Source organism: Hydra viridissima, unplaced genomic scaffold (assembly GCF_058129835.1).
Source record: "Hydra viridissima isolate aposymbiotic clone 2 unplaced genomic scaffold, HvirCarnegie_v1 scaffold_2, whole genome shotgun sequence".
NCBI classification, from domain to species: domain Eukaryota; kingdom Metazoa; phylum Cnidaria; class Hydrozoa; order Anthoathecata; family Hydridae; genus Hydra; species Hydra viridissima.
This window is the reverse complement of record NW_028324301.1, coordinates 24,148,087-24,171,048: the sequence shown is the minus strand read 5'-3', so window position 1 is coordinate 24,171,048 and position 22,962 is coordinate 24,148,087. Positions and strand designations below refer to the sequence as shown.

The window sequence follows — 22,962 nt, the reverse complement described above, 5'->3', positions numbered from 1 at the left end:
AAAAAAAATTGTATTTTCTTTTCATCATTAAACAGAACACTTTCCCAAATACTTAACTCCTTTATCGGCGTTGCATTTTTCACTTTTTTTTAATACACAGAATTGGGTTGCATTTTTCAATTACCTAAACTGTTCTCTGCAGTTTTTCTGTCGGCATGTATTCTGTAAAAATAAGAGCGGATAATTAGAAATTAAATTTTTAGAACAACAGCGCTATCAGCTCTGCTACTTAAAGTCTCGGAATGACCACAATTTCGTTTGTTAAGCTTATTTCCAATAGCTTTATTATTTTAATACTAGTCTTGACATAGGAGCAGTCTTCTAGAGATTTTTACAACTTTTTTTTGAAATTTATTTTCCTTCCTTAGCTGAATCAAATGATATAGGACCGACATTGCCTTGAGTGTGATTTAGACTTTTGTGGTGGAAATAAATACAACCTCACACTTTTTGCATAATAATTATATTATATTATAAATTTATATGCTAAGTTGTATTATAAGCTTAGTAAATTTATCAAAATATTTGTAATATTTGTAATAGTTCTCACTTGGGAGTGTTTTATCAATCTTATTGAATTTCTTTTCTATGAATTTTTTTGCCGAATTAAACGATATTGTCATAATATTAAGATAAAATCAGGATAAAATAATAAAATAATTGATAAAAAATAATAAAATAATTGATAAAACTATTGTGAATCAACTTTTTATCTGAAAGTTGAAGCATAAATAATTAAAAATTAAAGCAGAATACAGTTTATAAATTTAAAAGACTTTTTTTGAAAACTATTCAAATACCATGAACAGAAAAACAACGAATAAGTGATATTATATTTTTACAACAATAGATAAAGCAGCTTGTTACATATTGGAGTTGATGTAGTTGCCCAAATAAGTATAAGCTTAGAGAATGATATGCAGTAGATATACAGCAAACGATTCAAAATTTGTTTCCTGTTTACGTATATCAATCTAAATTCGTTTCTATGATATTTGCAAATAAAAAAAACTCTTACAAAAAATTCACAAAACAAGTAATTACAACCCATGGTTTTTTTTTTTTTGTTTTTTTTTTTTTACAAATAAATGCCCTTTGAAGTGGTTTGGGTACTAAAATACCAAAGGAAATAAGTTCTGAATAACAATCTGATCGACCAGTGTTTTTGGATTATGTAATACTATAACTATAATCTTAATAAAGCAGAAAAAATATTAAATTTTTAGTTTTATATTGAAAACTCTCTCTTATTGTGAGATTTGATAATTAACCCATTGAAAACTTTAATGAAATTTGATATGTGGAACTGTTCACCCAGAACAATCTATTCCATTCCCTGAGTAATCTATTCCACGCCCTGAGCGAATCCTCAAGGCGAAATATTTTTTTGAGAAAAAAATTTAACCCATTTGAAATTCTAAAAACAATTTAAAATTTAACAAGTTATGCGTAAGGATGCTTTATATTTAATTAATCAAGTTTCATCAAGAGATAGAAAAAGTTCACTTTTCCTTATTGGGTCTTTCCATGTCAAAATAATCAGTCTTCTTCAAATTTCTTCATTTTTCGTACAATAACAAGGTCAAATTTATTTGCGTCGCTTCAAAGATGTTATAGGATAACGACACTTTAAATTTTCCTATCGTTTTTAATTCTGTACAACCATTGTAAAGCCTCAGTATCCTAAGTCTTGTCAACCAATTAACGGTAAAATTAAGAGTAATGTTAACCATAAAACTGGTAGATTTTTGAATACTTAATTAAAAAATTATACTTAAAAATTATACTAAAAACTACGAAAAGTAAATTTGTGTTCTTATGAGCATTAGTACAAAATGAGTATATTTTTAACAATTTTATGTTAACGTTTTTTTTTTTTGAGAAGAATTACACAAAGAGCAAAAACTTATTCAAATTTCTCAAATCTCAAAATGTTTTTTTTTTTTTTTTTGTATAAGTTGGTGTTCATACCAAAATAATAGGTTAATAAAAAAAAGTTTTCAGCTACTTGGAAACTTCTTTTAACGTTGCAGCACACGTTAAAAGGTAACTAATACTACTAAAATTTTTTTTCGTTTGTTTGGTGTGACTGACAAAGTAAATTGAGAAAATCGTAAAAACTGCAAAAATATACGATGTAATTCACACGCAGCATTTAGTGGATGTGGCTAAGAAGTTTTTTTGGCCTATCAATTAGTTTTTTGTTATAAACCTGCTCAATTTCAGCGCTGTCAACAAGTGAGATTAAATCCTTTTATCATAAACATGATATTTGTAGTTTTAGAAATTTTTTTTAGTTGCTGGTTTTAGAAAGTTCACTACTTGAGCAGATTTCTACGAGCAAGACATAATAAGATTTCTTTTTTTTCCCGCAGAAATCGTTAATAGCAACAAAAAGTTGAATTTATAAGTTGTTTATTTGAAACGAATTTTCCACTGTTAAAAAACTACAACACATTTTTACATTCCCTATAGATTTCTAAATACGATACGGGGGTGTTCATTTTTTAAATTGGGACGTTCATTTAATAAATTGCAGTGTTAAATTTTTAAATCTTATTTTAAAAAAGAAACATACTACCCACTACTTTATAGTAGTATATATATGTAGCACATATGTAGTATATATATATAGTACTATATAATGTATATACTATACTGTACATACTAATATATAATGTAGTATATACACTTCTCACCTGATAGTTGATAGAATGGTCAAGTTTTATTAATATTGACCAAGTAAAGTTGATAAGTGAGATTGAAAACTCATTAACAGCTCATAAAAAAAATTGCTCTCTGTCGACAGATAAATAGTTAAAACTCATGATTTTAAACTTCTCATTTTGAAGTTAAAATCATAAATTTTAACAATTTATCTGTCTAAAGGGAACTTGAAGTATGAAATTTAACACGGCAATAATAGTTTGAAAGTGGACTTCAATACGTAGTCTCTTGACGTAATCGTACATTTAAAAAAATATATATCAACAATTTATATCTAAGCAGTCTCAGATCTAAGCTATAACTATAAATGTTCGAACCGAGTAGGTTCTTAACAAAGAAATTCTTTTGTTTTTTTAATTTTAATCTTTTGCGTTGAGAATTTAGACTTTAAGCTCAATAACTTCAAAGGCCAACTTTATTTCTTATGTCCATACTTATTTAGGATTTGGCATTTGTGATAAAAAAAAAAATGGGGGAAAAAAAGTTAATATCCGTAGAAAATGATCTGCCAATAAGTTCATCAAGCTTTGGCGATTGGAATATTAAAGATTATCATTTCAATGAAACATTGCAAATTAGATTGCGACAATATAATTTGTATATCTTTTTTTCTTTTGTAGTTTACATTTCTATTTTTTATTATTATGTTGGCTCTTAGCTGCGTAATTAGTTTATTGTTTCTAAGTAAAGAAATTCCTTGGTTCGAACAGTTGTATCTATATATAGTGAAGGCCGGTGGCTGCTTAGATATGAATGGTTGATATAATTCATAGAATATGCAGTTACGTCACGAGGGTACATTTAGCAAAACAGTCTAACTTCATTGTATGACTCATATAATTTACCTTAAACTTCTAATTTTTTTATACATTGCTTAAGTATCAGCATTTAACAATGTTAGAATTTTAGAAAAGACTTTTAAAAAAAGTTTACACCTATTTCTAATTTATTTGACATTATTATTTCTAATTTATTTGACAACAAAAAGAAAAATAAAGTAAAAAGGGTCCAACAAGCTGATTGAAATGCGTTATGATAACTCAATACAAAAATTTCAAAGTTTTTGAGCTGCCATGTTTTTAAAATGCACTGCTTACAAAAGATGAGATTTAACTTTTGTAATAAAATGAGTAAATGAGAAAAAACATAAATCCAAAAGCATCATTTAAAGTATATTAAACCCTACTATGTTATTTTTTACTCAGAATGAGATTGAGATTGTACATATTTACTTATTATTTAAAAAATTCAAAATGGCCTCCTTGTGCTGCATAAAAAATGTCAAGTTCTTATGCATTTTTTCTCATGCTTCTTATTGGATTTGCCAGTAATCTCTTCCTAATGATCTGAATGACTCTTGGTACTAACTGAACGCTTTCTTCCTGGGATTGGATTGCACAAGGTTGATTCCACCTTCTGATAAATTTTCCATGCATTGAAAACTGTTTTTCTGCAGAAATTTTTCTGTTTCATAAAGCACTTTTTACTTAAAACATCTTCAGAGAAACGATTTCAATGCGTTTTGTTTCAGCGGATATGTTTTATTGGATTTAAAATATCAAAACAAAACTTTTACCTTATTGAAAGTGCATCACAACACTTTATGGGTAAATATATATGCCACACACTGTAAATATTGAAATGATTAGCCTCTTTGGTTTCTTAAGGAAATCTTGCGAATGTATCTTTGAACTTTTTTTTCTTCTATTTTTTTTTATGAATGGGATTTTTATGTACCTGTAGACATTTTATTTGTATTATATTTTATTGTATCAGTAGACATTAAAAGCAGAGATGGATGAAGAACTGGTACAAAAGAAGCATATTGTTGTGTATCCAATGTAAAAAAGTTGTGTACATTGGTAGCTATTCATCTTTCATGTAGTCTAACTTGTTCTTTAATACCCGTGTCACATAAACCGTATTAACATTGATTTTTGCTAAAATGGTTTTGGCTTTTAAAGAAGAAGCATTACTTTAGTTAGCGAATTGGAAGTTTCTCTTGAATATAAGCATTTGAGATATTATTTAGTGAAAAACAAAAAAATCAATCCCGTTTGTTTTAACAAGAATAAGAATTCACATGTAGTTAATGTCATGAAAAATGAGCCTTAAATCCTTTTTCATATCAAATTTTTTGTTATACTTTGGATTTCTTCCATGAACTTTCTACCTCATACGGCTTCTTACTATAAAAAAGCAACATACTTAAAATAATGCTAACAAGAGAAAAATAATTATTTTGGTAAATTAATAATTTACAATTGTATAATTAAACTTATTTATATAATGCAATTTTCAAAAAATTATTTTTAAAGGTCTTGTTTTAGTGTTGGCTTGTATTTTGCAAATGAAGTACAAAATTTACAACCAGTAAAATCCTTTAAAAACTATTGCCTCCCATCAGCCGTTTCTAGCCATTTAGTTTAGTTACAAACGTTTATGATAAAACCACGAATGACATAGTCAATGAAAAATAACAAAGCTGGAAAGAAACTGTTGAAGTTTCGTTGTAAAGTAAATGACGTTCGTGATTCTTTTTCTCTTATCTCTGTCATTTTGTTTTTAATAACTTTTTTCTGTTTGGCAAATAAAATATAAAATTTTGTTTTGAAGACTTCAAATCCTTCTTCAGCTAACGCCTAAATCAAGTTTCTTTTAAATCTCTATATTTATCAGAAATAAGATTAAATCAGAAGTGATTTTAATGTCATTGCTATATTGTTAATCATTCAATGTGCTTCTCAGTGAGCGTTACAGAGAACAAAAAGCAACAATTGACAGCATCATTAAAAATAATGAATAATTAAAGCAAACTCCTGTTTCTTTACGTTCTTGTTTTAACCAACGCCGAAATTTACTGGTGAATCAAATTTCTTTTAAAGGCCAACATTCGTCAGAAGAAGATGAAATTAGAAAGTCATTTGAATGCATTCTTCAATGAGCGTCACGAAAAATAAAAAGCAACAACTGACAGCATAATTAAATAATAAATTATTAATTCAAACCTCTGTTTCTTTACGTTCTTCTTATTTTAATTTCGAAAAGCAATAGAGTTTTCCTAAAACTTTACAAAATGCAAAATAAAATGTATAAATAAAATCTGCAAATAAAAAACCGTTAAAATGATAACTTTCAATTTCGACGTTGTTATTCAAATAAAAACGAAAGTAAATTGCATCACAAAAAGTTTTCATTTTAAAAAAGTTCGTTTTTTAGCTTTGAATTACACATAAATAAATAAATACAAAAATTGTATATAAATTAATGTTGATTGTTTACATGTAGCTTGTAACCTTTTACAAAAATATCGTAAACTTGAGGGGGAAAAGAAAAACGAAGATATGATTTGCTGGCGTACAAAATTACTTCAATTGCCAAATATATCGCTTTTTGCAATCCTTCTTTCTCTTGCAACAGTTTTGGCAACTGCCTGCAACATTATAGTAATCATCATCATTGTTCAAATGAAGAAAAGATCGACATCTAATTATATTTTACTGTCACTTTCTGTATCTGACTTGCTTGTTGGATCGATACTTGGTCCGATCACCATAACACAAGTTTTAGATACTCAATTGCTATCAAACTGCACAGCGCATTTCATACGTGGATACATACTCGTTTTACTTGTTGGTTCATCCTTGTTAACATTAGCAGTGGTTTCTTATGACAGATACTTGCTGCTGACTAAGCTATCTAACTACAATCAGTATATGACAAAACAAAAGGCTTTCTTGCTAATTGGATTTTCGTGGCTTTTTCCTGGATTGATACCTATTGCTAAACAGTTTAATATGACAACATATGTTACTTTGCGTATCATTAACTGCACCCTCCCTTTGGTTGCTTTAGGCACTTTTTATTTTCTAATAACCATAGAGATTCGTAGAAAGGAAGCTGAGTTTTCCCACCACAGAGAAGTTCCACATATATTCAGCAACAACATTATTCCTATTAACGACACTTCTGGTAGAATAAGCACGTCACCGGAATCGGGTGTTATTTATTTACATGACGAGAATTCAAGAAGTCATAAGAAACACGTGCGTTTAGCGAAATCTGTAACGTTTTTAATCAGTTGTTATTTCACATGCATTTTTCCTTTAAACGTATGGATGATCTTAGAATTGGCAAAAGTAGAATATAGCATTTTGGCTCATCAAGTATTTTATTTGAGTGCAGTCTTCCTGATGCAAGTTAATTCCTGTATAAACCCTATCATATATTACTTAAAGCAAAATGACATAAAGAAAGGTTTTCGCAAAATTTTTAAGTTAACCTTATCAAAGCCCAATATCCAGAAACAGATTTAAGAGAGACAAGGAAATTTAAAAAGGAACAGAGAACATGTTTTTCAACAAATCGATAATAATAGCAATAGCTTATTGGTATGAACCACGATAATACCACTTTTACATAATAAATTATGTTAATATCTATCTATTTACCAAATAAATATTGGTCAGGAAAAGGACTTTTTTAAAAATGGTTTGAAGGAATCAAACGCAATTTTTAACCTTTAAATAGCTCAATGATGCGCCATGTTCGCCAGGATAGAGATAAAAGTTTAATAAAATTGTAAAAGTATCAAACAGATTATATGTGACAATTTTCGTATTATTGACGGTTTTCTCTTGAATTATTATGAAAGTACTATATCCTAACAATATAATGCACCTATTGTAACATATTATACATAGCTTTCATTGTTAATAACCTGAGGTTTGCTGTTTTTTTTTAAAAAAAAAATCAAAGATCGAAGAGTAAAATAAAATTTTGAAACAATCTTTAAACTCTAATCATGAAATTTTTAAGTTATGTGAAAAGTGGGTTATAAAACTTGTTAATATCAAACACTTTTTTCTGTTTTTTCTTTTAAAAAAACATGCGATCATTAAATATGCAATCCTCTATTTTTGGAATATTATAAACAGTTTTTAATATGGTTAGAAATATGTGAATTAAAAAACCGCATCAAGATCTCTTTTTTCGGAACAAACCCTTGAAGGTTTTTTTGTTGTCGACGACAAAAACAATTTAACGTAAGCAAATTTTTTTATTTCGTCAGGATTGCGTAACTAAGAAAAAAAATACTGCTTTATTATTCCTCTGGGAAATATTTTTTTCAACACAGATTTTTAATATTAATGTTTCGATAATATATTAACGACCGATTGCGACAAGCGAAAAAACATGTCTTTATATTAAAGTTTGACTGGAAAACAAGTTCCTATAGAAAACAACATTTTCGAAGTATAGTTGATGGTGGTATATGAGACTTCCGAGAATCTGTTGCTTATTTAAGATGAGTTTTAAAAAGTTTTCAGTTCACAATTTTTGATTCAAAAAAATGTCTATTTTTGATCCAAAAAAAGGATTATTAAAACTACTGTACACAGCAAAAAATAAAACTTAATTTCTTTTGGATATAAAATGTAGGTTTCTATTTAGAAAATAAGCTTTCTATTTAGAAATGAAGATTTCTAAGAGGCCATTCAAAAATTATGTTCGCCCTAAGAAAGGATTTATGAAAATAAAATAAATGTGAACAAAGGGAATGGGTATATGCATCACAGAGAAAGTTTGTTCAAAATCAAGGACAAAAGCTTTTGCATTTAAGGTATAATCATAAATTAGAGCAAAATATATGAATTTCTTTCATTTTCTCTCTTACAAACTTTTGTAGTTTTGAGACTATGTAAAAGATTTTGAATCCATGTAAATGATAAGTAAACGAGTAGACGATTTGAAGGAACCTATTACAAGTTTTACTTTTATCTTGAGATTAAAAAATTTCTCCTTTGCTTTTAACTGCTATTTATCACACACATTGACAAGTGTTGCTGTTCCGAGTTCTTCCTCCAGTGCAAGGATTTGAATCGCTGCAAACACAGTCACACTTAATGTTTGACCACTAAAAATAAGAAAAGTTTTATATGTGGCTAGAATGGAATTTTGATTTTTATTCATCATTTTCTTAATTTTCACTTCTTAATCTTTACTTCTTAATGTTCACTTCTTAATGCTCACTTCTTAATGTTTTTATTTCGTTCATTATCCAAGAAAGATTAAGTGTTATAGGCCGCATAATGAGTGAAAAAATAAAGCATTGGTTTAAAAGTTTGTATATTTAATTGAAAATCAACCCAGACCTGTTTTTTGTTGGGACATATTTTTGGCTTTGTATTACATACGCACTCGCAATTGTTAGGATCATACGATTGATTTGAAGAACAATGCTCCTGCTTAGTTTTGCATTGACAGCTACAAGAATCATGATTCCAGTATTCCACCCGATGCAAGTATGGCTTTTTACCTAAATAACGCCTCATGGGTATAAATAAACTAAATCAAATGAGACTTAAATACCAAGTATTTATTTTATCCAAAAAAAAAAGCCATTTTGCTAGTTAGGTTTTGCAAAAACATTTTTTCTCACCATCTGATGGTATTTTGTAAACGTCAATCGAATGTAAAGACTTTTTCAGCGCCACACATTCCATCAAGTCAGTATTACAACAGCCATCGCATCTGTTGACTTGTATGCAAGGGGGATAAAACATAAATGGATCTGTAGTTTCCTTAGGAATTGGTTCAAACTTTTGGTTTGGCTGACACGTTAAAATATCATCCACTAAAATAATGGAAAACTGTTTAAATAGTGATATGATCTTAATAGGTACATAGAGAAACATGTTTACAAGCACATAGTTTGGAAAGAACATCATACTAGGACTCGTTTCTCCATCCTCTTCTTCAATCATATCTTGTGTCAATGTGTAAGAATCTAAAGAAATATTTAAACTTGCTACACCGTATTAAGTGAGCAAAATGTTCACTTAATGTGGTATAAATTTGCATAATTTTAATTACGTAACTGCGAATAAATTTAGTTGATTACGGGTTTGAATTCATTACATTGATGATCATAACAGTTAATGTTAATACGTTTAACAATATCATTCGTTTAAATGCCGTAAAGACGTTAATTTAATGAAAAATAATTTAAATTAAAAACATTACAAAGATAGAAATTTCAATGGCTATTGCGTTAACATGTGAATTTAATTCAAGAAAAGCAAATATTTATGAGACATTATTTTAGAATTTCTAAGATTTTGGCATATTGGTTGGTTTTCAATTTTTTTTTTTTTTTTTTTTTTTTGCAATCCTCTTGATAGTTTTTTGTTTTTAAAACGGATTACTTCTCCACACCAATATAAACTTTTTTCCTTATCAATACTTATTTTTAAGGCTTAACAGTTTTTACGTATATAATCAACTAAAATAATTGCATGTGCAAGAAAATTTACTTTTTCTTTATTTACACTTTGCTAATATTTTTTTGAAGTTACTAACTTTTATTTGGATCCAAAAAAATTTAATTAAAAAAATAAATCAAAGAATAAAGCAAAAAAGTATTGAAAAACTTTTCCAGAGTTAAATTGTATTTATTCAATTTTTAGACCGTAAATCATAACAGCGCAGACGTGTTAAAACAATTATAAAGAAATATAAATATAAAGAAAACACATTTTAAATCTTTTCCTTACATCCTGACGTTTCAATGTCAAACTCTTCCAAGAATTGCGCCATTGTTTTAACTCGGTTTAATTTCTGGATTATAAGCCTGGAAATCTACAGGAAGATTTTAATAGGGAAGCTTTTTAATAAGAATCGCGACACAAAGACATAAAAACAAATACAGAAAATAAAATTTTTAAAAAGAAAGCGGTTTGTTCCTTCGACCAACTTGATTTATTTAAATAATATTTATGAAGTTTTGTTTGATTTTTGCACCGAAATCCATCTTTCAACAAGCCAAACATAAAGAGTTGGGTTCATTTGGTTTACACTTTACAAAATGATTGGCTAATTCGAATTCATACTTACTGTTTGGTTGGATTCTAACCGGCTGATTGCTAAAATAAGTAAAAAAAACAAACAAAAACAATAAATAAATAAAAAGTTTCTCTCATCTTCAAATCAATAAGAGGATTTTAAAATTGTGACCTGCGGCAAAAATAATCACAAACAATACTACTCCATTTCCAACATTCATTTCTAACAGTGATACGATGACCGATAACGCTGTTTTAAAAATTCACATTTAATGGTTATTGGCCGTTACAATATTTACCCAGATGAACATATAAGAGATTTCAATTCACATTTAAACAACAGACAAAGATTATCTGCAATTTTATACTAATCGGTTACTTCATTAACCAAATAGACGAGGTCATTTTTTTAAAGCAAGGGCTCACTCCAAAAAAATATCATAATGTATCATTACTAATTTTTATGCATGATTTTTTTTTTAAAGCGTTTGTCATTTTTTAATTTTTTGTCATGTTTCATAAGCACTTTGTGTACTTGTAAAAGAGACCTCTAAATATATTACGCTAAATATTTTTTTGCTTTTTGATTGATCATCGAGAAACGAACAAGTATGTTACTAATGGTAAACCTCAAGACCTTCAGAAATGTTGGTAAACTAAATAAGAAAACAAACAAAAACGTTAAGAGCAAGTTAAATAAAGCTGCCGAAGAAGAGTTTTAGTTGCTAGGAAACTTTTGTAAGCTTAAGAAAGAACTTTTTACAAATATTTTTTAATTATTTTAGCTTTTTTAAGAGCAGTTAAAATGATTTACTATGAGTAAATTATTTTAAATTTTATTCACTATTAGACTTCCCAGTTTTGCAGATAAAAAAAACTTTCAGCGCTAAACATAAATTGTAGTTTTGTGGTTAAAATTCTGTCGAATATGTGGTAAATATTCTGATCGTATTTTCAGAATTTGCTAGTTCCGGAAGAAAGTTATGGACAAAAAACTGAAATAAAAAGATTTCCTGCTTAATTGAATGCACCAGTTATTTTACTTATTTATATAATTATTTCACTCATTATTAACTAGAGTTAATTGCACATCTAGTCCTTATATAAATATGAGTCAACCACGTAAATTAATAACTTAAAAAAACAATTACTCACTTTGTTTCAGTCAATAAAAAGTGATGCACAAAATGATAAACAAAAAAATAAGGAATTAAACTGACGAGTTATGCTGCAATTGCACAAATAAAATATGCTGACTTATCATTATATAAATCATGATTTATGTATGGCATTCCAAAGGCAACTTATTCATTCAGGGTAAAAAACCCTGCAAGCTCTATTGGTACTGGAACAGTCGTCATTTTTAGTACTTTTACTGAATTTACATTAGTTGAAATGCCAAACTTGTTGATCGGGGTATTGGTAGAATCCGCAAACACAAGTGCTTGAACTTTTTGGTTAATTAGAACTTATGAAATAAACTCATTTATTTACGAATGGTAAATCAGGAAATGCTTGGAACTATGTTTTTATCAAGCGTTAGAAACATAGATTAAGCGAGAGAACTGCAGGTAAAATTGCATGTGTTTGATATACTTTACTTTAAAAATGTAAGCTTGGCGATGAGTTCTTTTGTACAAAAAATGTAGAGTGATATTGACTTTAGCTCCTAATCTTTGTAGTTAGTTGTATTAGCTAATCTATTTAATTGCTTTATTTCTACTAATTGTATAACTTTAATTGTATAGTTAATTAACACGTTTAACTTAAAAAGACAATCATTGTATAATTGAACATTTCTTTACATTATTTTAAATGTTTGTAACTTAAAAACTAAATAAAATTGTAAAATAAAATTTATATATTCCAGTCGAGCGGATGTTTCTTAATAAATCTAGAAAAATATATGAAAACTTTTTTCTAAAAAAAATTTTAATTCAATTTATTTGAAAACTGTACAACTAGACCTGCTTTTACTCAAAAGAAATTGAAAAACCCACAGAAAATACACACCTTGTTAATACCACATTCTTAGTTGTCTATTTTTAGTTTTTTTTTATTCTCGTATGAATCATGAGAAAAAAAATTGTTGTAGTTTTTCTTTTGGATTTTTTTTAGCATTTTCTGATAAAGCTCAAATTTTAATTCATTAAAGGCACTAACACCTGAAACAGAAATTGTTTAAGTTTCTTAAAATAATAATTTTGAAGGTATGTTCCCGAGATTCTACAAATCTTCTTCCCCCCCTTCCTCATACTAACAATAAAACCCGATTTATTTACAATATTTCAGCTTAAAATACTAGGATTAAACCGCACTTTATCATTTGTATATAAATATTTCTCAATTAATACATACATACATACATACATACATACATACATACATACATACATACATACATACATACATACATACATACATACATACATACATACATACATACATACATACATACATACATACATACATACATACATACATACATACATACATACATACATACATACATACATACATACATACATACATACATACATACATACATACATACATACATACATACATACATACATACATACATACATACATACATACATACATACATACATACATACATACATACATACATACATACATACATACATACATACATACATACATACATACATACATACATACATACATACATACATACATACATACATACATACATACATACATACATACATACATACATACATACATACATACATACATACATACATACATACATACATACATACATACTAGATAATAATTTTTTGCATCATTTTATATTTATTTTTAAATATGCAATGCATTTTTTATATAATTTTGATACTTAAAAATTATGACGTTTAAACATAAAAATTTTATCTTTAAATGACAAAAATTAAAAAAAAAAATGTTTTTAAAATGTGTTATTATGAATTAGAACTAAAGATTTCAAAATATTTTGAAAACTTTAATCAGAGTTTTGAAAATTCAAAGTTGCTGAAAAAAACTGATCTTCCGGAATGTTTTGATCGCAAAATTACGTACATAAGTTTGAATTACCAATCTCAAATTCCAATCTTTTAAAATAGTAAAATATCTTTTAAAATATAAGTCAAGGCTTAGATATTATTCTGATTATCAAAATAATAGCTTCTCACAAGAAATAATAATGCCTTCTGTTTTTTTATTATGATTATTGTTAAAGCGCCCATTATGTTTTTTTATCAAGAATAATTTCTATTCTTTAGAACTAATAATATTCAAATTTTACTTCTATTAATAGCAATAATTTAATCAAAATAGTTTTATAAATTTTTTTTGCAACAGGTGAAAAATATGCTTTTTTAGCTGGTTTGCTTTTTGACTAATTTCTGTGGGCAAAGGAAATCCTTTTAGAAACATGAACTTGTAAGTAGCGCCAAAAATATTTAAACTTTCTCATTTCGATGTTGAAAACTTACTAAAATTAAGTATTACATTTGTACCCATGTAACATTACTAGTAATATTACTATTTGATATTATCATTAGCATTTTTTAGTATTAACATTTATGCATCAATTTCTTTTTTCAGTAATGTACTGGATATGGAATTTCCAAGTTATTTTTCGGCCTAATATAAAGTTGAAAACCCCCCATATCCATACCATATCCATATATATTTACTAGTTTTTTTTAATAGCTCATTTGCAAATAAAGATTTAATTTATAAATGCGAGTGTCAATTAGATTCTAGTCTATTATAAATTTCAAAATGGAATTTCATGACTTACAAAACTAAATGGTCCGTTATAAATCATAGCGGTTTAAAATTTGTCAGAAAATTTTATTCTGAGCATTCGCAATCTACAATTAAAAATTTGCAGAATGTTAGTTCTACAGTTTTTTAACTGCTTGATATAACTGTTCTATATAGCAGGTTGATCTTTGTTGCTGTTAAATTATAATTTTTAAGTTAAAAATCTCTCATTTTTGACTAAATTTAGATGCGCCTCTAATTACTGATATACCTAAGCTACTGCGTATCGAAACTAAGATAACTTAAATATAGTTACGATAATATCTTAAATATAGTTACTATAACTTATCGTAACTATAACTATAACATTGACGATAATCAATATCGTATTGAAATATTATCGTATTGTCATAGTTTCGATGCGCAGGAGTTTATATATACCGATATAAATTGAAAAACGTCAGGCGACTCTCCAAATTAGGAGAGTCGCCTCATCTTGTTCTTGTTGTTAATTTTAATTTTTTTTTTTTTTTTGAGATATGCATGGATGAAATTATATATTTTTTCTGATGGGGATTTTCTCTTATCAGTGCTGTTATTAACAAATATATGCTTTCTATTCTATCAAAATGTTACTCAAACGGTTGATTATCAAAAGATTTTAAAAGTTATAATTGAAGTGAGCTATTATTGTGGTACCTGACCTAAAGAATCATTGCCCATAAAAACTACATCAATTGAAATTAACCAAAGCCACATACACAAAAAGATAACAAAATGAACCATAATAAATTTTAGGCCGTCGTAGTTTAATCAACATATTTTTAAACCGACAATATAATCTAATTTGTAACTTATAAAAACTTTCAACCTATAAGTTTGAACTTTTATCGACATTTTCAACTTTCAATCTACTTCATATATTTTTGACTTAACTCCATCAAATTTCCATTTCAACTGAACAACTTTAAGTAATGCACGTCTGAAATGAGCCGAACCGATCACGAGCATAAAGGATTTCACTAGCTTTTATTTATTTATCATAGTTATTTATTATTATCATAGTTATTTATCATAGTTATTTATTTATCATAGTTTATTTATCATAGTATCATAGTATCATAGCTATTATTTATTTATCATAGTTCGATAGCTTTTGAAGCTTGAACTCTAAGCTTAAAGAGCAAGATAAAGAATGTATTTACCTTTATGCTATTTAGAACTAATGTTAAGCAGAGTTAATATCAGAGTTAATTATGTGAAAGAGTTAATTATGTGAAAGAGTTAATTATGTGAAAACATGTTAATGTTAATTTAAATAATCGTTTTGTTGGATTTCTCGATGCTGCGTCGATAAAGTAAACAAGCTGTTCTTTTTCTTTAGAGTTCTTTAAAGTTTTAAGTTTCTATGTTAAAGCCTTGAAAGAAAACAATGATTAGATCAATGTTAAAATTAAACTAGAGCCAGTAAGTCAATTCGCATGTCTATACTAAATTCTGTCTTTTAAAACCATGTAAAATGCGTCGAAATAAAGAACTTTTATCATACTTTCAAACCCCTTAAAGTGTTCCTGCTTTTAGTTGTGTTAAAAAATTTCTTTATCTTTTCTAGACGTCATAAGGCAATAATAACGGTTTATTTTCGTTTAGATTTTTGTTGTTATGGCGTTCCTTAATGACTTATGTATACGCTGATTCCATAACGGCAGTTTTTAACCAATTGTACTTAAACTCGTATAGTATTGGTAGCAATATTTTACCTCCAGTTGAAAATGTATCAAAGCTCACTTGCATTCACCGTTGTACCGCAACAAAATCTTGTAAATCTGTCAACTACCATGTTAATAAAAATATATGCGAATTAATATTGACCGCATCATTGCAATTTCAAGTTCGTAACGGATGGCTGTTCATCACTTCAAATTATTCAAATAACTTTAAAGTTACCCTAGTAACACCACCACCTCCAACAGTAGTAATAACACCACCACCTCCAACAGTAGTTACTACTACAGCTTCAACAACACCGTTATTAACAACAGCAAAATTTTCGTTTGTAGAACAATCCTCCACTTACAACATGAGTTCAACTTATGCATTTCGTGCGATAGATGAATTAGTCATTAACAATGATACTGACTTTTGTGCAGTAACAGAGGAATCATTAGGTTCTTGGTGGAGGCTGACGCTAGCTAAAGAAACTATTATCAATACTGTAACGGTAATAACTGTCAACAGTAAAGAAACAAGCAGACTTGCGGGATTTAAACTAAAAATAGGTAACGCGGAAGGGAAATACACCGTGTGCGGATCTTTAACAGGAATAGTATCTAAAAAACTAACATGCAACTTGCGAGGGAAATATGTGGAGATCGGCGATAAAAAAACAGCTGACAAACTTATCTTGTGTGAGGTAATAGTAAAGGAGTTGTAAAGGTTTCTAAAGAACAGATTTTTTTCCAAAGACTATTTTAAAAATACAAAAATTTGTTTTAAATTACTTCTACTCTGGTTTTCTACAACTATTTTCTATATCTGAAATTTTATCTTTCTTTGCAAGCAGTTGTAAAACAGGATCTTCGGAGTAATGGATTTTAGACATAAACCTATTGAATTATGTACGAAATTTTAATCTTTACAGTTTTTGTGTAACCTTTTAGAGTTTAGAAAAATCTTAAAATAAAGTAAGGAAACTCAATGAGTTGTACTTACAACTGCATAATGTAAAAATCCCATCTATTTCTGGCCTCTAATGTATATTCTGACTTCATATACGAAATGAGGCTTTTAACTTAAAAAATACTCTTAACTGATAAATTTTTGCATTTGCTTAAACCGGATCTTCCTTTTAAGCAACAAAAATTGAGTAAAAATTAATTATTAACCTGATTATCTGAGGGGATACATTTAAAATAATTTAAATCAGATGTAAAAAAAATTCTTGTTATTCTGTTATCCTTTTCTCTGCACCATTTGCCCTTAAATAATCTTTGCTCTTGAAAAATCAGTAGTTTTTCTTCCTTGCTGTAATTACCTTTACATTTAAAATGTAATTTTTTAAAATGTATTTATGCATGCTTAATATTCATAATTTGTTATAAATGACTGGTACATAGCATGTTATCAAAATTTTATCAAAGTTTTGAAATTCTCCATCTAATAAAGATGTTGAAGACTTTTTCACAATGTGACAGGCATTTTACTGATTTCATTAAGAAAAGAATGCTAGTTTTTTTTTCTTGAAATTCCATTGATTTCAAGGATGATAGAGTTCTATTTTGGGCATATAGATATCCTGCAGAGTGATAAGTTAAAAGCACTACGAGGGGGATAAAAACATGTTTTTTCCCAAGCTACATGACTATAACAAAGTGATTATTAGACCAAAGACCACATGATTTGATTCTTTTAATTGTTTAATTTACCAGGTTGGCCAACTAAAAGGACATTCTTCAAAGCTCACTTTTTCAACGGATTAAGACTTTAAAGAATCATCAAGTAGCTTTGATAAACTATGCTCAAACTGTCTTAGTGTAGTCAAAAGAAGAGAAACACATCATTTTTCACAAGGCACCAAGTTAGAAAACGTAAAGAAAATGATAGCAATTGTTGAGGAAATTGCTTCCTCTGTAATAATTCAAAAGGTATCTTCTCCAAAGGGCACAATTAGGCTGAGCTGAGAAAGTGTCAAAGCTTTAACTATAACTCCAGGTCCCTCCAGAGCTCAGTGCATATCAAGAACCTGTCTAACTACTTTGGACAAGTTCAAATTAATACCAGTAGCTTTCCAGAGTTTGTTAGAAATGATTGTCATAAGTTTATGAAGAATATGGTTGTTTTGCAAAGAATTGTGAAAAGAGAAAAGATAGACCATTTGCTTGGCTTTGTTAAGACATTCCAACATTTTATTTAGTGTTATTAGCTCCTGCTTTGGAATGACATTAGGTACTGCATATGTTCAACATATTTAAGACTTAAGAATTTATATCTTCAACTCCAAGTTTCAGTCACCCTAAAAACCCAGGCAATGTTCATTTATGAAGTTTACATAAATTTATTCAGAAGTATATATCGTATTTTTTAAGTACTAAATAAAAAAATCTCAACAGCAATTTGAAGAAAAAGTAATAAACACCATAACACCACCATACAATAATTTTTTCAAAAGGAAATCATTTTATGTTTGCATGTATGTATTTTTTGAATGCCCCATTGTTCGTTTTTTGGTCCTTAAAGTTGAGGTTGGGACCAATTTTGGATAGGTGTGATAATTGCATTAAACAAATGTTTACTTCATTTTTTATTAAACAGGTGAAAAACTGACAGTGATAGGGGAATAGTATGAATTATTAGAAAAATTCTAGAACATTACTGTGTAAGAAAGCTTTCTTCACAATAGTAAATACATACGGTGGACGGTCATTGACGACAGGCGGAGCGACGCATCGGTCAAGGTCTTTTTAGTTGCAACTTATAAACATGTCTTCCAGAAATTCTACTCAACCAGGAGTCACCCCTGGAAATGGCCTAGACCGAGCAAAATGGAAGACGGCATTTAAACATGCGGACTCCACATCGAATGGAACATGACTACAAGGAAGAAGAAGATATATATATGAAATACGGCTTAATAAAAAGGTAGTTTTTATTTTTCTCGAATAATTGTTATTTGTATAATGCTCTTGTATCATCTCATTATTCAATCCTCGAAGTACTTCTAATATGAGCCTTTTTTTTTTTGAGTACTTGATTGATTTTGTGTAAATCAAAGTTAACGCTTAAAAAATTGGCTGCTTGTTCGGAAAAATACTCTGACGCAGTGCTGTAAGAACTGAGGAAGCAGCGAGTGTATATTTCCTCCTCCCTTTTCCTTCCCAGTCCTCTGATTTTCTCTAATAACCCTTTTTTGATTTTTTATCAAATAAAAATTTTTATCACGAAAGATTTAATACTAAAAAATATAAAAATTATTTTGAATCGGAGAAACCTGAATTTAGGAACCATTTGCTCTTTAATATTAAACTTTTGCTGTTTCTTGATTTGAGAACAATTCCAACCGTTTTGTTAAAACTTGTAATTGCCCTTTTTATTTGCCCCTCAAATCCATGTGACCTAATGTCATTACGACGGTTTAACAATTAAAGAACTTTAATAAACTTTTCTAATTATCTAGATTTGCTTTCAAAAGGTTTTTTTGTAAAAAATTTTAATTCAATTACTTTTGATTACAATCAAAATAAAGTTTGATATATCTAAATAATAAAACTTTAGACTTTTTATAGGAGCTGGTTTTATATCATGTTATATAAGAAATTTCAAACTACAATACAATAGTTATAGTTTTCGATCGTAATTTATATTAGTAAGATTAAGGCACTTTACCCCCTGTTTCATTTCAAGATTTAAATGATCTTTAAGCGTCTTTTAATTACCTAAGAATTTTGACAACTTTGATAAAAAAAAAAAAAAAAAAAATTACATGATGCTTTCTAAGATTATATTGTTTCAGTTAAAATGCGCGTAAAGTTTTATATGGCAAGGCAATCAATCTTTCTGTCATTTATATTTTTAATATTTATGACCGGTAAGTATAGTGCAGTCAATTTTCATTTATAAAAACTAATGCCATTCTTGCTTTAACTTTTTTTTTTCAACAAGAAAATGCTTATTAAGTTTAAATTTAAATATCTTATGATTTTGATCATAATGATAAGTATGATGACGGCGGCAGACGATGGTGGACGAGGAAGACCATAACGACAATAAATCTATTATAATCTTTTTCTTCTTGTAGATACAAATGCGGATGCAACTGATAGAGTGAGTACTTTTTTTTCATTTCGTTAGTTAATACAGAAAAGAAGAAAAAATATTATATTTAATTAATTATATTTAATTTTTTTTTTTTTCTTACACAATTTCAAATTAAGAGTGAGAGTGTCAAAGTTCTCAGATTGAAAATGTTTTAAAGCTTTCCAAAGCTTTAAATGTTTATGCAATTTTTTTTTTTATACTTTGCAAATAGCATTTCAGTGTGTTTAAAAAGTGGAAGTTGATCATTTTCTAGTTTATTTACAAGTTAAGCAAAAATGAGCAAATTAAAACACTATGTCAAGATCTTTTTCAGCATGCTTAGATCTTTGAAATCTTGAAAATTCAAATCCAAATAATTTTCCTTAAGCTATAATTAGATTTAGAATATCTTTAATGACAGCTAGAAATTGCAACTGTTGTTCACCGTTGTTCAGATTAAAATTTGAATCAATTCTCTCTTCACAAACAAAAATATTGATTACTATTTTAAGAAAAGAACCTCAACACTACATTAAATTTGTGAAAAAGATTGTTAAAAATCTAAACCATGCAATTTCACAAAATCTGGCACAAAATTGAATGTTTTCTAAGCATAAATAAAATCTTACCAAATTTATTTACTTTTTAATGTCAACAGAGTTTTAGGTTCTATCCGTAGTTATTTCTTAAACATTTATAAAGAGTGGAAACCAGCTCCTGTGTTGTTTTTTGAAAGCTCTAGCATAAGAACAGATGGATGGTATTCGTTGTTCGTCAAATTTCCAGAAAGAAAAACAGACACTTTGAAATATATTTTGTCATAGGTCTTGGTTCGCAGTTTTGATATTTTGAAACTGGGGTAAATGTAAATAAAGTATCGAAAATGTTTTAGGTTACTTACAGCTATTTCTGGCGCTAAAATTAATTTTTCTGAAGTGTATAATTTTATCTGAAAATATTTATAAAATCATATCATCTTCAAGTTAAACCTTTGAAAGTGTTAACATTAGCACCTTATATATAAAAAAGTTCTCGGTCGAGTTTCATACGATTGAACCTGGCGGTTACTTTGTTCTTGTGTGGACTTATAACTAAATTCTTTAAAATATCTATAGAATTATTTAAAAAATCGGACAACCAAGAACAAATAAAAACTGCGCTATTAATGACTAAAAATATTTCTCAAATAGGTTATTTTAAGTGAATAATTTTTTTCATTCAAAAATTTTTCCTTCTATTTTAGATCTCAAGAATTATTTGGGAAAAACTTCTCAGAATGAAATATGAAAAACAATTCATAAAAGACTCCGAAGTTGGAACTCTCATTTCACGTAACTGTTGCTGACTCCATTGCTAAATTAAATGATTTTAACCAGATTTTGACAGTAATCGTGATTTTTAATGGTGAGTGTCTTAAATTTTTAGAAGATGAAGTTTGCTGTGAACCACGGAACGTTGTTGAAGAGATTCCTTCAAGTAGTGATTCCGTCAATTTTTATCTAATTCCGAATTTTATTCCCGTCAGAAGGTGCATTGGTTGGTGCCACCCTTCTCATAAATGCGTTCCAGTTACAGTTTTATCGAAATCCGCAAACGTACATAGGTTTCTGGGTAAATATTTGAAGTTTAAACTAACAATGTATACCAATGGTTTACGGGCAATCTCTTGTCTCGTAACCCACAAAAAAAAAAAAAAGAAAAAAAAAAAAAAAAAAAAAAAAATTAAGTATGCAGATTTAAATAAAATTCGATTCGTCAAGATAAAAAACATCGCAAGCCACAGGTCAACAACTTAATTCGAAAAAAAAAAAAAGCAATATAACTTATCACCATGCTCTCAATTACAACGAATCTTAAATAGAATTCTCCTGTTAAATATAAGCTCTTCTGTTAACCTAGACATACACGGATTACAATTTTATACTATTAATGTTCCTTTATGAACGAAATTAAAATCGAATTGCTATTGTTTTATTATTTATTTTTTTTTAATTTATGCTTAGACAATAGGATTGATGTTTATAAAGTGGATTATTTAAATCATGAATCGTGCACGTGCGAATGCAAAATCAAACAAGAACATTGCTCGGCTTCACAAACATACGATGCACTAAACTGTATATGTAAATGTTCAAAAAAACCTAAAGCTTGTCCTTTAAACAAACAGGTAGCAAGAAAGATTTTTTTTTTATTTATATATATACATATACATTTCATGTTATTTTAAATACAGAAAATATCCGCTCCCATGTCCGTTATAACCGCGCAAAAGTATTAAAATTACAAGCCAAATCTTTTTTGTGCTTTTGTTAAACTTTACATTTGGAAGTGTGCAATTTAAGAAATCCTAACCGTAGTACCTTACATGATACATAGCTTGTCTTTACAGACGTGGAATATATTTTGTGCCATTTACATGAATCATATTTTGTCTATTATTCATTTTTTTAAATTCTGTCACGATTCTTAGTGTCATGTAGTAATAATTTTTCTCATGAAAATCATTTAATAACGTTCATAATGAAGTAACGAGCAAATGTTTAGTGGTCAAATATTGAGTGTGGATGTACATGCAGCGAACAGTCGCCGATATGCAAGAACGGGAAAACGTGGAATAAAGACAAATGCCTATGCGAGTGCCTAATAGAATGTTGCCCAAATGGAAAGAAGTTAGATAAGGATAATTGTTTATGTAATATATAGAAAGAAAGAAAAAGTGTTTTATGTAAGTATGTAAAAATAAAGATTTTAAGAAAAGATTTTGTTTTCTTTTTATGACTAAGAGTAACAGCAAGCTTGATCCCAAGAAACAAACTTTTTGAGATCAAACAAACCCTGCATT

At 28.2% G+C, this 22,962-nt stretch overlaps 4 protein-coding genes across 7 annotated transcripts; 3 read left to right on the top strand and 1 right to left on the bottom strand.

The window, feature by feature from the left end:
• Positions 1 to 5,165: 5,165 nt before the first annotated feature.
• LOC145188628 (5-hydroxytryptamine receptor 1B-like) lies at positions 5,166 to 7,708 on the top strand. The gene has a single exon (XM_080065106.2). It carries the CDS (start codon positions 6,072 to 6,074, stop codon positions 7,041 to 7,043), a length of 972 nt encoding a protein of 323 aa, XP_079921232.2. The 5' UTR covers positions 5,166 to 6,071; the 3' UTR covers positions 7,044 to 7,708.
• Positions 7,709 to 8,337: 629 nt separating this feature from the next.
• LOC149892550 (uncharacterized) lies at positions 8,338 to 10,906 on the bottom strand. Its single transcript, XM_090079903.1, has 7 exons — positions 10,744 to 10,906; positions 10,624 to 10,652; positions 10,284 to 10,368; positions 9,461 to 9,517; positions 9,170 to 9,364; positions 8,883 to 9,046; positions 8,338 to 8,644 (listed from the first exon to the last, which is right to left on the bottom strand). Exons 1-7 carry the CDS (start codon positions 10,790 to 10,792, stop codon positions 8,552 to 8,554), a joined length of 672 nt encoding a protein of 223 aa, XP_089936029.1. The 5' UTR covers positions 10,793 to 10,906; the 3' UTR covers positions 8,338 to 8,551.
• Positions 10,907 to 11,969: 1,063 nt separating this feature from the next.
• On the top strand, positions 11,970 to 16,824 carry LOC149892549 (uncharacterized). Of its 3 annotated transcripts, XM_090079897.1 has the most exons (3): positions 12,118 to 12,142; positions 13,917 to 13,997; positions 15,978 to 16,824. In XM_090079897.1, the coding sequence occupies exons 2-3, from the start codon at positions 13,990 to 13,992 to the stop codon at positions 16,759 to 16,761; spliced, it is 792 nt and encodes a 263-aa protein (XP_089936023.1). In that variant the 5' UTR covers positions 12,118 to 12,142; positions 13,917 to 13,989; the 3' UTR covers positions 16,762 to 16,824. The 3 variants fall into 3 exon arrangements, with proteins under 3 accessions (XP_089936024.1, XP_089936023.1, XP_089936026.1); XM_090079898.1 differs by lacking the exon at positions 13,917 to 13,997 and having other exon boundaries at positions 11,970 to 12,142; XM_090079900.1 differs by lacking the exons at positions 12,118 to 12,142; positions 13,917 to 13,997 and adding an exon at positions 15,661 to 15,794.
• Positions 16,825 to 19,762: 2,938 nt separating this feature from the next.
• On the top strand, positions 19,763 to 22,877 carry LOC149892548 (uncharacterized). Of its 2 annotated transcripts, XM_090079901.1 has the most exons (6): positions 19,763 to 19,911; positions 20,122 to 20,147; positions 21,364 to 21,451; positions 21,546 to 21,731; positions 22,124 to 22,287; positions 22,665 to 22,877. In XM_090079901.1, the coding sequence occupies exons 1-6, from the start codon at positions 19,842 to 19,844 to the stop codon at positions 22,821 to 22,823; spliced, it is 693 nt and encodes a 230-aa protein (XP_089936027.1). In that variant the 5' UTR covers positions 19,763 to 19,841; the 3' UTR covers positions 22,824 to 22,877. The 2 variants fall into 2 exon arrangements, with proteins under 2 accessions (XP_089936027.1, XP_089936028.1); XM_090079902.1 differs by lacking the exons at positions 19,763 to 19,911; positions 20,122 to 20,147 and adding an exon at positions 20,859 to 20,979.
• The last annotated feature ends 85 nt before the right edge of the window (positions 22,878 to 22,962 follow it).